Here is a 15,708-nt window from a genome sequence, read left to right on the forward strand (position 1 = left end):
CACCAGTACGCATGAGAGAAATTTTATATTCATACGTACCCAGCAGGTCCCTGAGATCATGTGATTGGGGCCGGGAGGCTGTGCAGCATCTCTCCCACTGAGCTTAAGAACTTTTGACTCTGTGGTATTTGTGCCATTTATACTGAAAGGTGATACATAAATGAAACATTACTTTACCTTTTACTTTCAGAAGGAGCCAAATCACTCTGATAACTAAATTAAAAATAAATTGGTTATGATTGTCACTTATAAATTTAAAGTTAAGTAAATAACTGACCTACGCACACGGGTCACTTCACTTCAACAACTCATCAACACTGGTCAGAGAAGACCAGACTGCTCTGAGCTGAAAGGAAGGTCACACCAACTCAAATAACCTCCTGTTACAACCAAGGTATGCAGAAGAGCATCAGTGAATGCACAACAAGGCAAATGAGCTACAGCAGTAGAAGACTACACTGGATGATACTCCTGCCAGCTAAGAAGAGGAAACTGAGGCTATAATTGGCACAGGCTCACCAAAATTGGACAAAAGAAGAATGTGGTGTATCCTGCCCTTTATTAACGCCTCAGCCTCATGGTAGTGCTGTAAAGATGTGGGCGACATTTTCCCTGGCATACTCAGATGCTCTCCACAAACACCAGAACAAGAAACGTGGGACAAAAGTCTGTGAGCAATGTTTCCAGCAACTTAGCAACGCTGGGGTTAAAGAAAGCTCAACGGCACTGAAGATGTATCAGAGAGAAATGTATCGGTGAATTTGTAAAACATTACTTGGCGCCAAAGGGAATCCATACCTTTCACGGAGATGAAGAGCTCAACATCACACCTGCAGGAATGCGGAATGTTTCACGTTAATCATACTAATTTCCTGTTGGGTGTAATGTTGATTGTCGATTGTTACTCGTTTAACTCCGTGTCCACTAGGGGCGATGTTGCACTCATTTTTGGTTGCTCCACATATCTTTCAAAAACTTGGGGGGGGGGGGTGGACAAGTTCAGTGATGAAGACATTTACACTTGTGAGGGCATGAGTGACTTTTGCCAAGAGGCTTAACACTTTAATAGCTGTAAAATCGCTGTGTAGCTCCGAAAACCCATCGGCTGCTTGTTTGCTGGGTCCATTCTGTGCCTGGATGCCACTGTGAACTATTATTGGGATGGTAACGCCCTAACACTTGATGCCACATCCCCCTTCTCTTCCAAGTCTCTGGGCTCATTCTGAGAGAAGACACCCCGGGCAGAAGGCACAATGACGGGCAGCATCAAAGGACTCGAGAGGTTTGACAGCCCGGGGAAGGGACGAGGGCTCCGGGTAACCAGACCATTTAAAGTTGGAGAGCTCCTGTTTTCCTGCCCAGCCTACTCCCACGTGCTGTCAGTGAAAGAGAGAGGCTGCTACTGCGAGTTCTGCTTCACCAGGTTAACACTTTGGCAGTGCATCTTTTCCTCACCTCATTAAATGTATACATATATAAGCGCATTCTCTTAGGAAATTACAAAGCCACTGTGATGGGGTTTTTTTTTGTTTTTTACTGGAAATGTGCTTATTAGTAGTTAGGACGATGTGAATTGTAACTAATGCACTACTTGTGAATTTTTCCTGCAGGATCATATAAATTCTGCATATTTAAACACAAATATCGGTGCTTGTGCTGTCTGACATTTTTGTTTCTGCATGCAAGAAATTTGAATAAATGACTGCCAGTGCATCTTCTGAGCTGCCAGGTTGCAAGAAGTATTGGGGAGAAAATGTAGCTTGATCATAAAAGTCAGCTTCACAGTTACAAACAGATGTTGAATGGCCATTTTTACATCCTATTTACACAATAATTGTCATAAATAGAGACCCTGAATCAACCACCAGAATCTGTTATGCCATATTCAAAAGCCAGCATCTCATATAAGCCCCAAGAGGCAGGTTTAATATTTGTGTTTATTTTGACAGTCTAGTAAGATTTGGCTAACAAAATGTAGAGACTGTTGGTCAGTTGCCATCTGTTTTAGGAATTAAAAAGATATTTTTACTATTTCTTGAATTTTATTTTGAAAGTCTGTCAAACTTCTTGTAACACAGGAAGTTCCTTTAACTTTCGTTTTTGGCACTTAAAATTGTAAAGTAGCAAGAGTAAAGGTATGTCACATTATACATAGCCTGTTCCACAAATTTGCAACAAATATGCAATTTAAAGTGAAAAAATATAGTCTGGTAATATGTTATCACAGTGTCCGGGCTTTAACCATGTCAATCTAAGAGATGTGTGACATATTCTAGCAGAAAAGTAGAAGAAAAAGGGTTTGGAAAGGCTTTTAATTAACTTTCAGTTTGGAAACAGAACCTGTGGAGGCAGATCTGTTCATAAATTGGTTCGACATACTGAAAGATCATTGTTGATCAAGAACCATTAAAATTAGTTGTGTAAAGCTTGCTTTAACTCAACAATTGAGCAAGAGACAGCATCCTAGAGACAACGTCCTTTGTGACCTGCTCAACTTTACACAGTTCAGTGGTAAGTTGACCCCTGAGTTACAGTTGCTCTTTGCAATAGGTAGTTTTAGTGTGTCATGTTTTCCCACTGGTTGCTCCGGCCCATAAGTGCCTTATGTAAACCTAGTGTGACTGCGGATGGTAAGAGCCTCAGAATTATACTGGTGAACTTTTTGGCAGCTTTACTGATTCAGTGTGTTAAAAAGACAGCTGGCCTGTCAGAGGGTCTGCTCTATTAATACCACAGTAGGTTTTAAAGCCCTCCATTGCTATCAGTTACAACAAGCTACTAGCAACTGCTATTTCATGTGTCAAAGTTGCAAACATTTAAATGTCTATACATGCACAACTGAATACTATTATGCTACTACAATTCAGTATTACATAACCAGCTGCATTCTTGTGGATATGTTGTCCCTTTGAAAATAAATGGTGCAAAGATGTGTACGGTCTAAGGGTGATTTCTTTTATATCAACTCAGTGCCATCCGCAGGGTAATAAAAAAAAAAACTTTTTTTGTAATTTATAGGACACAGCATTTGGCAAGATGTGGGAAGTGCAAGAAAGCCTTCTACTGCAATGTGAAATGTCAGGTAAGAAAACATCCTGCAAAGTTACAGCTCTTGTGTGAATTCTTTAAAGTGTACTGCGCAATAATTAAAAAAACAAAAACAAAACACATCTATATTAAAACTTGGAGCTTAAAAAGTCTATTCCAGTAGTCATAAAGCCAGGGTACATCGCTGACAGGTTGCCTGTCCACCAAAGGGGCCAACACATGGAGAGAGCACAAACCCACAAGCACAAACCCTCACATCTCATACTTACAGCCAAAATAGATCTACCAGTTGGACCGTGGGAAGAAACCTACACAGGCATGGGGCCTCTTTGAATCATTCGATTTGAACCCAGAACCCTCTTGCTTTGCTAACCACTGTTCCATGCACTGCATTCACTACTACGTTATATATCTCATCATTATTTTGTGGGTAAACATGACATCTAATCAATGTCTTTAGGCTCTTCAAATGTAAATCCTAAGAAGTGTAAAATGACAAAAAAATGTGCGACTGTAGAGAGGACAAACAATTGGCGACACATCCTCAAGCTAAGCACTATATTTCTGCTTCAGTACTACTAAAGGTACAGTTGACAATAAGTGATAAAAGCCAAAAAGATTTTCAAATTACCCTGCTCTTGCAGCTCTGCTCTCAATGTTCCTCCCAGCAGACAAACGCAGGCATTTGCAGATGCTTCATGTGCACATATAAACAAAGTAAGTCAATTATAACATTAACGATTCTCCTTGGTGAAAGTCATCAGCTTAACTCATTGCACCATGAGAGCTTAGCTTACATCTTGAAAGGATTTCTACGATCTTTATTTAAATATCTCAAAAGACCTGCTATTGGCCAAAGTCTCCCAACATTTGCTCAATTATTTTAGCCTGAAAACAGATCCCAGAGCAGGTGTACTCGTCTAGTTCTCTCTCAGACCTGTCAAATTAGAATTTCGTTTTCATATCCAGTGTCCAATGACATAAATATATCATTCATGTGTCTTCTAATGTAGTCTCAGCAGATGTACAGCTTAGCTGAACTTGGTTGTTCTATGCACTTCTATATGCATGCATAGCATGCTCTATTATGGAGTGTGTAGGATGCAGTGTTGTTTATAAAGTTGGGGACTAAGCAGATAATTGAGTGGACCATTCCATGTTGGAGGAGTGAAGAAGCAAGGGTAACATTAGATTAACAGAGTGCCAGCATGCCACCATGCTACAGCTTAATGCCACAGCTGGTGGTGTCGCTTAGGGGTTGCCAACTGTTAGGCCTTCTGTTGTAGTGGGACATAAACTGTCAATAGTTGACTGAATTGAATGTACTCACATTTCACTTGGCCATAAAGTAAAGAGGTGCTTTTTGGTTTTTTTATGCTATTATTGCATTTACGCGCTCCTTAGAAAGGGGACTGGGCCATGCACAAGCTGGAGTGTTCAGCAATGGTTGCTTTTGGAGAGAACTGGTGCCCATCAGAGATATCCAGGCTGGTGGCGCGAATCCTTGCAAAGAAGGTTGGGCAGTTAATAATACATAAAATACAATAATCTCTTTTTGAATCACTGTCCAGAGTTTCTTAAGGTCATTTCTGCTAACCATGTCTATTTTCTGCAGAAAATGCAGAAAGAACGATGCGTTTGTGAGAAGATGTTGCTCATAGGAGAGATGCAATCACGTGAGTACTTATTTCTTTACAACACAAGGAGAAAAAACATACATGATTTCTTGATGGTGACTTGGCTGTGGTTGCTCTTTATGAACTACACTTATCTAGCCACCTGTGTAGTGTCTGTGCAGAAACACTCTACAAGTCAGTCCAAGAGATCCCTAGATACCCTCAAGATATCTCAGAGAAAAATCCACTGAGAAACACCCTCAACCACATCTATATATACCCTATAGATGTGGGTCAAGTGGTGTCCAGACTACATAACAAGTGTAAATGCTTGAACTTGAAATAGGAGCTCTTGGGCACACAGTGCAGATTGCATAAGTGTCTCTCAAGTCAAATGATGTTTGACCAAGTTAACAAGAAGAAACTTATAGTTCTTAGTGCAGTGCAAACCATTAAAAAATGCATTTAGTTAATTTATGTGAAAATCCAAATAAATCATGTAAACGCAAATAGAGTTCAGTACAAGTGGATCCGTTTTTAGTGGCTTAACAAACAAAAAAAAATGGTCTGGTACAAGGACTGGGCTGAACATTAGTTCAGAGTTCAAAGAAATATTTAATAAAAACTCAACTGTAACCAGAGCTCAAAAATATAATAGACTTAAGCCTCGACATTACTGATAAGACAGGAAAATAACAGGAATCCAAAACTCAATCTACAAAACACTTTAGACCTCTCTAGACCCATCAACAAGTATAACCAAACAAAAAAGAAAATCTTAGGGTGAAAAAAGCACAGCACCGTGAAACCAGTGAAACAATAAATTATTTTAAATGAAACCAAATTCTTTTATTGTAACAGACACAGAGGATGAAGATAATGAGAAAAGAGAGATGACCGAGGCAGACATTGCCAGATTGCATCGCTTTTACTCCAAACATCTGGATGTGCCGGACCACAAAGAGCTACTCACGCTCTTCTCCCAGGTAATGCTTTGTTACACCATGTAATTTTGATACAGTGAGGACCTTAAATATAAAAAATAAATGCAGGTATTGTGGTATGAAGTAGTAAAAGTTTTCTGTATCTGTCCTTGTGGCCACTGAGCTGAAACGGGTGTTATAAAAGTGGTGCAGAGGGTGGTAAGCAATGTTCCCTCTAAGCTGCGCACGTGCGCAATTGCGCACTGCTGGCATGGTCTCTGCGCACAGAAAATCTGCGTTGCGCACAAAAAAAATCTAACCTGAATTGAAATTAAAATTAATACTTCAACAATCCTGTTTTGCAGTGTTAGTCAGTGAGTGACTGGCTGCTCCCATTTGGGATTAGAACGATGCCACCTTATCCCATAGTCCAGCCAATAATGCGTATATACGCAGCCAATGTCATTGACAGGCTATGACAGCGTCCTTATGTGCCGACACCGGTGTTTTAGCTGGCAAAGCGGCGTGGCTGATGTGGAGTGAAGCCACGTTAATGACAACGTGTACAACCATTGGAGATGTGAGCAGGACAGACGGAACAATTGATGGAAAAAGTGTGGACTTTATACCAGTTTTTAAATTGTGTTGATAGGCCAAGTAAAACCAGAGTTGTGATAAAAAAAAATATGCAATGTTTGGTTTTCTTCCTGAATACTATCGTTGTTTATATTTACTGCGGGAAGAAACGATAAAAACGGCGGTTTATAAGAAAAAAGGCTCGAAAGCGCTCTCCACCTGTGAGCAAAAACAACCCCCACCCCCCTCTTCCTTTCCTATTCGTCCAAAAAAGTATCATGTCGACCAATCAAAAAATGATATGGCAACGTGGCATCTAGTTGTTAAGAAACGGGGTGAATTTTTAGGAGTGACGGCGGTGTTTTGAGATGTGAGAGATTTGAGACGTTTAGCGCAAATCTTGTGTAGTTAGTGTGTAGTGTAGTCAATAGTTTTGTTGTGTGTGTCAGAACAATGAAGCGACTACTGAATGTTACAGGTGTTACAGGAGTGATACATCTGCTGTTGTCAGGCCTGCAGGTATCAGGCTGTTGTTCTCCTTTATCTCATAGTGGACAGAAATAATTTTTTTGGAGTGGCAAAAATAATTTGTGTGGCATCAGATTTGATGCAGAACAGCTGATTGTTCTGTAAATAGTTTGAAATGTTTATTTAAAAATGCCTTTGCTGCATTCAAAAAAAAAATAGCTGCAAAAAACTTTGTTGTTTGCCAAACTGAGTTACTTTTTTGAAGAAGTAACTATATAATTAATTGCCCAACATTGGTCATTATATACTATATTTTGCAGACAGAGTTACAGGACTCTCTCCCAGACCACAGACTCATAATACAAGTCAGAGATTTATAATAAAAAAAAAGGAAAGAAAGTCGTGTTTTCAAAATTGGAGTTCAAGTTATTTTTACTTCCAATAGTGTTAACAACACTACACAGGTCAATGAATAGATTTTTTTTTACATTTTCATTGTAAGTGGGCTAAAGCAGTTAATTAAAAGTAGTCTAACATAAATGTAAATGCTGTAATTTGATTATTTTAATAAACCATGTAACTTGGATGGATTAGATGCCGGCGTGACCACAGTGCACACGTCTGATGTCGCTCACAGTGGTCCAAGGGACCGCTCAGGGAGTTTGTGTGCTCGCTCAGACACGTGAAAAATTAGAGGGAACATTGGTGGTAAGGACCCATTAATTACCCACAGCCATTCTCCACAGTCACTTGTGTTACCTCTGCATCAGTATCGGAAGGAATCAATACGGTTTGTTGATCCAAACTGGATTCTACTGACTTCTGGGTGACGTGTCAAACGCCAGCTAGTTAGCTGATAGCTAAGCCAAGCCAGCACACACAGTTGTAGTCTAATTTTTATCATAACTCTTCTCTGTTCTTCTCTTTGTCTTAAACAATAGGTTGGCTGCAATGGTTTCACTATAGAGGATGATGAACTTTCCCACTTGGGTACTGCAGTCTATCCAGAGTAAGAAAGAAATGTCACGCACATGCATATGAGCACTTTTTGATCGATGACCCAAAGGCATGGGCATAACTTTTCTTCATAAAACAATAATATATGACAATAGGAAGAGAAAGCAAAAGTCCAAGAGACTGGCTCAAAGGTCATATGGAAGTAATCAAACTATGAAATGAATTGAAATGAGTTTTAAAGTCCGAAGAGACAGTGTTACAACAGCGAGTGCTGACAACTGGAGGGGAAAAGCGAACACAGGAAGTAGAAGAGCTAAGTGAAACTGATTTTGGGATTTCCTTAAAAACAGGAATTGACTTAAATACAACCCCCACACCATGAAAGGTTTTATGAACACACGTAAGGTATCAGCACCACATATACTGCAAAGTACTTCCTTACATAACTCTACCTACTGTTGTGTCTCAGTGTTTTGTTTTGTTTTGTTTGGTTTCCTGCACTTTGTGTTTTCTAATGACTTCTATGGATGTCAGACGTTTTATTTAGCTTTAAAAGGCAGTTTGGTTGGTTGAAGTCACCAAAGGCCTAACTGTCCACAGGCAGCAATATGCATGATCTGTTAATGTCAGTTCACCTAGTTACTTATACTGTAGAGTAGTAGTGCAGCTGCCTTAAAAATTAGGATTAGCAAAGAGTGGTGCTGGTTTAGCCCACTGGATTGAGCAGGCAACCAATATGCCATAAGAATAATGCAGAGGCCTGGGTTTGAATCCACCACTAAAGCCATTTTCTTATTGTCTTTCTCCCAGCTTACCTGTCCTCTCTCTAATGTCTATAGGATAAAAGCTTAAATCCCCAAAATATGTAAATTAGCTTCGGAAAACCAAATCAACATAAAAATGTGATGCTAGAAGGAGAAGAGAGAAGAGAGGAGGATGAGTATACCGCCAGGACTTTTCATTTGAACAGGGTTGTCAGTGACTTTGCTGAGTGCAAGACCCAAAAGATGAAGTTCTGATGGGCGAGTAATTTGTGTTTTTGTAAAGGATTTTAAATATTGTTACCACATGTTGAACACTCGTACTGTAATATGCGCATATGTAATACACGAGGAAGCTGATCAATTGGAAATGATTGCTGAATGGGGAATTCCAGGATGGGGCTTCTTTGGTATGGTGACTTCATCCAGTCAGTCTGCAAGGACCTGCGGTTTATGGGCTTTTCTGGTTTGTTCCATGCTTACAGACATTGCAGTTGTCCTTATTTTACTTTAGCGAGCTAAATCTGTTTTTGGCTTGTGGTAACCTATTTGAAAAAGATGGTGGGAGTTTGTGGCACAGGCTTAAAAAAATGTGTCTGTTGCCCTGACTTCTGACTGCAGTTGTTGTTCATGATACTGATGAATAGCTGGATTATTGATTATTGCTATATGTTTTTTTCCAGCATGCAGCCCTGGTAATAACATATGTCAGTGTCATGCAAGAGCTCTGTGCAAGCACAGTTTTAGCCTTGTAGTAATACCACTTAAAAATAGTGAGTGATCATGCAAATGCTAGGAGTAATACTAAGCCTCAGTTTTTCCTTCTTATCCATTGTAAGAAGGGTTCACTTTTGTTTAAATCACTTTCTTTCTTTTGATATCTTTCTCTCTGCACAGCATGGCCCTGATAAACCACAGCTGCCTTCCCAGCGTCATAGTCACGTATAAAGGGACATCGGCTGAAGTTCGGGCAGTGCAGGACATGAAACCTGGAGATGAAGTGAGGAAAAGAGACAGCTGCTATTAGAGGGGGTTGGGTCTTGATCTTTTTTTTTCTTCTTTTAAGTGTGTGTGGAGGAGTTGGCTGGCCTTCCTATGCTAGGGCAGCACATGCTAGTTATGTCAGAGTTATTTGTCAATGGAAGATTGACTGAACAGCTTTTATGTTGGTAAAAAACTGATTTTTTTATGTTAAAAATTAAACTGTGCAATCACAACTTTATTATAATCACTTAACATTAATGCTAGAAACAGGGAAAAGAGCTAGCCTGGCAAAGGTGAAAAGGTACAATTATAATAATAAAGTTTATTTCAACTGAACTCATCTTGTTTGTTTTATCAGCATAACACTCTTAGAATGACAAGTTACAAGTACATTACTAAAAAAAAGATAAAAGAAGAAGAACAATGTGATTGAGACACCAGTATAAAAATTGTTAAGGGAAAGGTAGAGAACAGCAACATCGCTAATGAAAAGCACCATCTCAATGATAGGTCAGTGTGTCAAGAGAAGCAGGAGATCTGGTTTGAAGGAGGGATGCAGCAGCAGATTTCAGACGGGTTATTTTTAGCAAAACCTTTGCCCTGCGTCTTAGGAGCTATGTGGCAACAAAGAAGAGAAAAAACAATGTCAATGACAGAGAGTGTGCTTTATTTTGAATGTGTGTGTTAAATCCCCATTCTAGGTGCTTATCAGCTACATAGACCTCCTCTACCCAACAGATGACCGCAATAACAGGCTGAGAGAGTCCTATTACTTTATCTGTGACTGCCAGGAATGTAAAAGCAAGTCAAAGGTAAGACCTGGTAAAATGTAGAATGGAGATTAAAGCCAAAAATTAATAATATGCATCATTTGGATGGGTGCACATGTAAGGACTGGGAAATGCTACATGCCACAAGGTATGTACTCTCACCGGCCACTTTATTAGATACACCTGGCTAGTACTGGATTAAATCACCTTTTTCCTTCAGAAGTGCCTCAATTCCTCGTGCCATAACAAGGTGCTGGAAACTCCTCAGAGATTTTGGTCCATATTGACATGATGGCAACACACAGTTTCTGCAGATTTGTCCACTGCACATCCTTGATACAAATATCCTGCTCCACCACATGTCAAAAGGTGATCTGTTAGACTGATATTGATGATTGTGGAGGCCATTTGAATACAGGGAACTCATTTTCATGTTCAAGAAACTAGTTTGAATTTATTTGAGGTTTGTGACATGGTACATTTTCCTGCTGTAAGCAGCCATCAGAAGATGGGTACACTGTGGTCATGAAGGGATGGAGATGATCAGCAACAATGCTCAGTTGATACTAAGGGGACTGAAGTGTGCCAAGAAACTACCCCCCACACCATCAGACCACCAGCAGCCTAAACCATTGAACCATTACTTTCATGTTGTTTAGACTAATTTCTGACAAAAACATCAAAATGAAATTGAGTCTCATCAGACCAGGCAACATTTTTCAATTTTCCATCAACAAGGCATTTTCACCTAGAGCACTGCTCCATTTCACACAATTTTCTATAAACCCTAGAGATGGATGTGTGAGGAAAATCCCAGTAGATCAAAAAGAAGTCCTTTCTTCCCCATTCTGATGCTCAGTTTGAACTTCAGCTGGGCATCTTGACCATGTCTACATGCCTAAATGCACTCAGTTACTGCTATGTGCTTGGATCATTAAGATATCTGCATTAACAAGCAGGTGAAGAGGTGTACTTAACAAAGTGGACAGTGAGAGTATAATTTAGGAATTTGGAAAGCATTGTTTTGACTCTCACGCTCTCTCTCCTGTCTTCATCTATAGGACAAGGCAAAGTTAAAAGTACGTAAGCAGAGGGATTCCATTGAGCCAGATGTTATCAACAACATGGTTCGCTACGCCCGGAAAACTATCAGAGAGTTCCGGGAATTCAAACACACAAAGAATATCCTTCAGTATCAATAGATATCGTTTTGTGCCTTTTACATCGTATCGTAAACTTCATAAGGACCAAAAGGTGAAGAGAACTGTCAGAATACTGTCAACAAGTTGAAACATATCAGCAATAGTTCAGCATTCAAGCCTAAGTTCCACATTTTCCTGCTTTATTCCAGTCAGTATATTATAATTATTGTCTTACAGATGAAATAGCTGCTTGACATTTATCATTTTAAATAATTTATTTAGCTACTACACATTTTTACCAGCAGCAACACCATGACCGACGGGAACTACAACAACAACACATTTCTGTACCTTAACACGTTTATATGACTGTTTGCCGTAAAGATAAACCCTGATATCAAAGATAAAGTAACAAAAGTTAACAAGCGTTTAACTGGGAACAAAATGAGGATTGGAGATTTACACAAGTACTGAGTAGTGACCTTCTGAGGTGGAATTCTTCTGTCCCACAGAAGCCCATTTGAATCCTTTGCCAACTATGAGCTTGTAGCCTTGACTCAGTGCCACCCCCTAGTGAGTTGCTGGAGATGTGCGAGCAGAGCCTGGAGGAAATGGGAGCCGTGTTTGATGACTCCAATGTGTACATGCTCCACATGATGTACCAAGCCATGGGGATTTGCATGTACATGCAAGATCTAGATGGAGCTATCAGATATGGCGAGAAGCTTCTCAAACCTTACAGGTATTAACATAAAAACATGTCGTCGTCCCCCCCCCCCGCTGTTATTTCCAAATGTATTTGTTGTTGCTGTGTTTTTGTTGTTTGTTTTGTTTTGGAGGCTGAGGGTTGTTGTTGTTTTTTGGGTACTTAAAACTAATCAGATATTACAGACTGTATTCCTGCAGGTTTCTTTATTCTGGGTAATGTGTTCATCTAAGTTTATTTGTGCCTTAATCTTCTATTTGTTTACATCAGAAAAATCTAAATATGAATGAATCATGCTCAACTAAAACCAATAAGCCACCATACATAAATACATAATTTCAGCTTAAAATCAGCCTTTTTCAAATCGCTGCATTTTATCAACCGTCATGATCCTAGCTCATGTTTAAAAGCATTTTTCAAGTAGTATTTTTATTCCAATCTCCCAAAAGCTGGTATAATTTTGAAAATTTGCAAAGTTTGGGTTTTTTTTGTGTGTGTTTTTTTACTAACTGTACTGCGTCTAAAAAGGTCGGTGTTATCTTAGATGTGTCTTTTTTTTTCTTTCATTTGCTTATGTGATCTTGGTCCAATGCAGTCATCTCTATCCACCTTACTCCCTTAATGTGTCGTCCGTCTACCTGAAACTGGGCCGATTGTACTTGGGACTAGAGAGGCAATCAGCATGCACCAGCGCTCTCAAAAAGGTAACATTAGACTGTCTAAATACGAAATAAATACTAACCAGTGAACAACTATTAATAAGGTAATAGCAATATTTTTTCTATTATACTGCCTGGCCAAATAAAAGTCACCAGCTGGATTTAACTAAACTTAAACAGATAAGCACTTATCTCTGTATAATTACTTGAAGTGATTGAAATGTCTAGGCTAACCCTAACTAACTCTTATTTCTTAAAACAACCAGGTCGAAAATGTATAATTATGTTTAATAGTAAAATCAAGCGCATTTCTACATTCACAATGTGAAGAGAGAAACAGGAATCAAACAGCTGTGTAGGCCTAAGGAAACCATTTATCAATTGGTTAATTAGAAAAGATTGGATCTGGAACAATGGATAAAGGTCTTATGAGTCTGGCTTTACCCTGTTCCACAGTAATGAGGCATCAGGATAAGAAAAGAAGCAGATGAAGTGATGCACACATTATGGCTAGTGCCTACAGTACAAGCCTGTGGGGGGCAGTGTTAGGATCTGGGTTTACTTGAGTTGGTCAGGTATTATGTGCCCAAAAAATGAGGTCAGCTGACTACCTGAATACACTAAATAATAAGGTATATAGAAAAGTGTTCAGCTTTAGTATACCTACACATTGAAATAACATAATAACATACATACAGCAATTGTGTGATGTTAATTAATAATAAATTTACTTGCATTTCTACAGGCAATGGCTATAATGGAGGTGGCTCATGGGAAGGATCACTTTTACATTGAAGAGCTGCATAAAATGATAGCACAAAAATAAAGAGAACAAGAGAGAAATACCAAGACTGATCCATATGGACTGCATACACTTTCCAAACTTTGTCTTATCCAAATAATTTATCTTGGTTTTTTCAGGAGTATGTCTTCACGGTTATTTATCCTACATCTACCTATCAGTTAGACGCAGGATACTTTTGCAACAAGCAGGCATTTATTGTGGAATTTGCATGAAAATATGACTTTGTGGATGGTGTGTTTTTTTTAATCAAGTAAATAACCTTGATTTGGCTTGAGACTACAGCTGTACTTTGTAATCCAAGAGTTGAGTTGTTTATGGAGGTACGCAAATAGGAGGATCAATGCATCATCCAATCAGGAGAGCTGCATCACCATATGGGGCCTGTTAAATAAAATTAATGTATCCCTGTGATGGCGGATGCTTCAGCACCTCCTAGAACTCCTTCTATCTGATGTTGATGTTTCACTGTGATCTCGATGCTGCACTTTTAAAGAAAATAAGGCTTTATTGCATAATGAGCAAGTACAACAGCTTCAAACATGTCTGGGGAGAGAAAACTGAAAAATGCATATACAAAACATATGTACACATATTGAAATGTATTTAGAAGTTCTGCCAAAAAAATTAAAAAAGACAACTTGAGGGGAAAAATTAAATATTAACAAACAGTGGAATGCTGTGTGAGAAAATACTGTCAAAGAGAACAGGAGTGCAATAAAACACTTAAATGTCAAGAGAGCATGAAGCTTATATTTATCAGAGAATATATACATTGAAAAAAAATTTTTAATCCATGCATAGTTTACTATGTTGCGGTATTTTAAGGGTACCAAGTCGAGGAAGGAAACTCTATAAAAACACTTGCAGAAATCTTTTTTCGCATGCCCATTATGTACAGAGTTATGCTGGACATGGCTGGCTTTGCATTACAATTCAGAGAAGCAGGAAAACATATTTAATGCAATATGGAAAAAAAATCATTCAGAATGCAATTTTACAAACAGGACATGGCAACACATTTTTCTTCAGCTGAGTTTGGATACGATTACTAGAATTTCTTTGTTTCTACAATGAAACCTAAAAAGTAATGAATTTAGCCAAAAACCTAATCAGAACAAAGAGTGTATCAGCCAATCAGCTTCTCCCCGTAGTTACATATTACTACAATAAGGCACAATGACACATTATACACAGCACTTGCTGCATATGGACAAAGTTGTATCACCAATTCCAGAGTTTTGAAATGTTTATGATGATAAATGATACATTTTTTATATATATATATACATATATATATATATGTATATATATATGTATGTATGTGTATATATATATATATATATATATATATATATATGTATGATAAAGAATTGCTAAAGTGTACTTTGTTTGTCTGCCTGAAAGGAGCTTAATAGAAATGCCTCCTCACAAAAACACATTGGGGTTTTTCCAAAAACTTAAAAAGAGTTCAAAAGATCAACATGGTTGCCATGGCAAAGGTGACCACAGCCTTTATAGAAATAAATAAAAACATTTCTTACAAATTTGAAGTAAATACTTGCTGTATTAAATCAATACAGGAATAGGATCATTTTAGAACAGCGATTTAAGAATACTTTTGTTTGGCAAACTCTTTCAGAGTATAGCAATAATACTGCTGCCACCTACTGTTCATGCAGCATAATGCCATTTCTAATGATGGCTAAATGAGAAATGTACCAGTCGTGCGATCTCTCCTAACTGAAACTGAGATTTAATTTCTCTAGATACATCTTAAGAAACCTGAAGCTGAAAAAACCTGAAGGAATATGCATGTTTCACACAAAAAGTCCAAGATCAAAGGGGGAGAAGGAACAAAATGTGAAATACACCGATTAGGAGAAATGGCTGTCAGTTTCTATACAGGCCCACCAGATCCGTTCCTCCCTTGAGGTGAGTTTTGGGTTAGAATTTACATACAGATGAAGTGCCACACAGAAAACACGAATCTCTGTTCTTCCTTCCCTCCAGCTACCAGTATACTGTGTTTGTTGTACTGTCCTCATGCTGACTTTAAGTACTCCGGATCAGCCGATAGGTGCTCGGGTTCAAATAAGGCGGGAGTTCTTGAGAAACTGGATAAGAACCTGGTGGACAAACTTATACTGGGATATGGTCTGTACCATTAGCATCCTCTGCTGCCTCAGCTCTGATAGCATTGTGGGAACCTCCACGGGCTGAAGGGGAGAGAAGAAAAAAGAAAGAAAAGGACAACAGTGAGAGCCGGTCAAATGTTTTTGATTGAGGTGTAACT

The 15,708-nt window shown here is 38.8% G+C and overlaps 2 protein-coding genes across 2 annotated transcripts in view; one reads left to right on the plus strand and one right to left on the minus strand.

Moving 5' to 3' along the window:
- Nucleotides 1–1,158: 1,158 nt before the first annotated feature.
- Nucleotides 1,159–13,822, plus strand: LOC146371724 (N-lysine methyltransferase SMYD2-like). Its single transcript, XM_084953053.1, has 12 exons — nucleotides 1,159–1,423; nucleotides 3,019–3,082; nucleotides 4,453–4,563; nucleotides 4,664–4,724; nucleotides 5,526–5,650; nucleotides 7,573–7,640; nucleotides 9,247–9,349; nucleotides 10,035–10,145; nucleotides 11,165–11,285; nucleotides 11,813–11,987; nucleotides 12,547–12,655; nucleotides 13,356–13,822. The coding sequence occupies exons 1-12, from the start codon at nucleotides 1,254–1,256 to the stop codon at nucleotides 13,434–13,436; spliced, it is 1,299 nt and encodes a 432-aa protein (XP_084809179.1). The 5' UTR covers nucleotides 1,159–1,253; the 3' UTR covers nucleotides 13,437–13,822.
- Nucleotides 13,823–13,900: 78 nt separating this feature from the next.
- Nucleotides 13,901–15,708, minus strand: part of LOC146371725 (tyrosine-protein phosphatase non-receptor type 14-like) — a 41,427-nt gene continuing 39,619 nt past the window's right edge. Inside the window, exon 20 of the mRNA XM_084953052.1 lies at nucleotides 13,901–15,631. Within this exon, the coding sequence (XP_084809178.1) occupies nucleotides 15,503–15,631 (129 nt within the window). The 3' untranslated portion in view covers nucleotides 13,901–15,502. The remainder of the gene's footprint in view (nucleotides 15,632–15,708) is intronic.

This window comes from Perissodus microlepis, chromosome 15 (assembly GCF_051167445.1).
Source record: "Perissodus microlepis isolate ML-2025 ecotype Zambia chromosome 15, ASM5116744v1, whole genome shotgun sequence".
Lineage (NCBI taxonomy): Eukaryota > Metazoa > Chordata > Actinopteri > Cichliformes > Cichlidae > Perissodus > Perissodus microlepis.

Excerpts from the sequence above, each read along its gene's own strand:
- LOC146371724 (XM_084953053.1), top strand. The coding sequence starts at position 1,254 with ATGACGGGCAGCATCAAAGGACTCGAGAGGTTTGACAGCCCGGGGAAG. Across the intron at positions 3,083-4,452 it reads ACTGCAATGTGAAATGTCAG|AAAGGGGACTGGGCCATGCA; the intron begins GTAAGAAAACAT and ends CGCGCTCCTTAG. Across the intron at positions 5,651-7,572 it reads TACTCACGCTCTTCTCCCAG|GTTGGCTGCAATGGTTTCAC; the intron begins GTAATGCTTTGT and ends CTTAAACAATAG.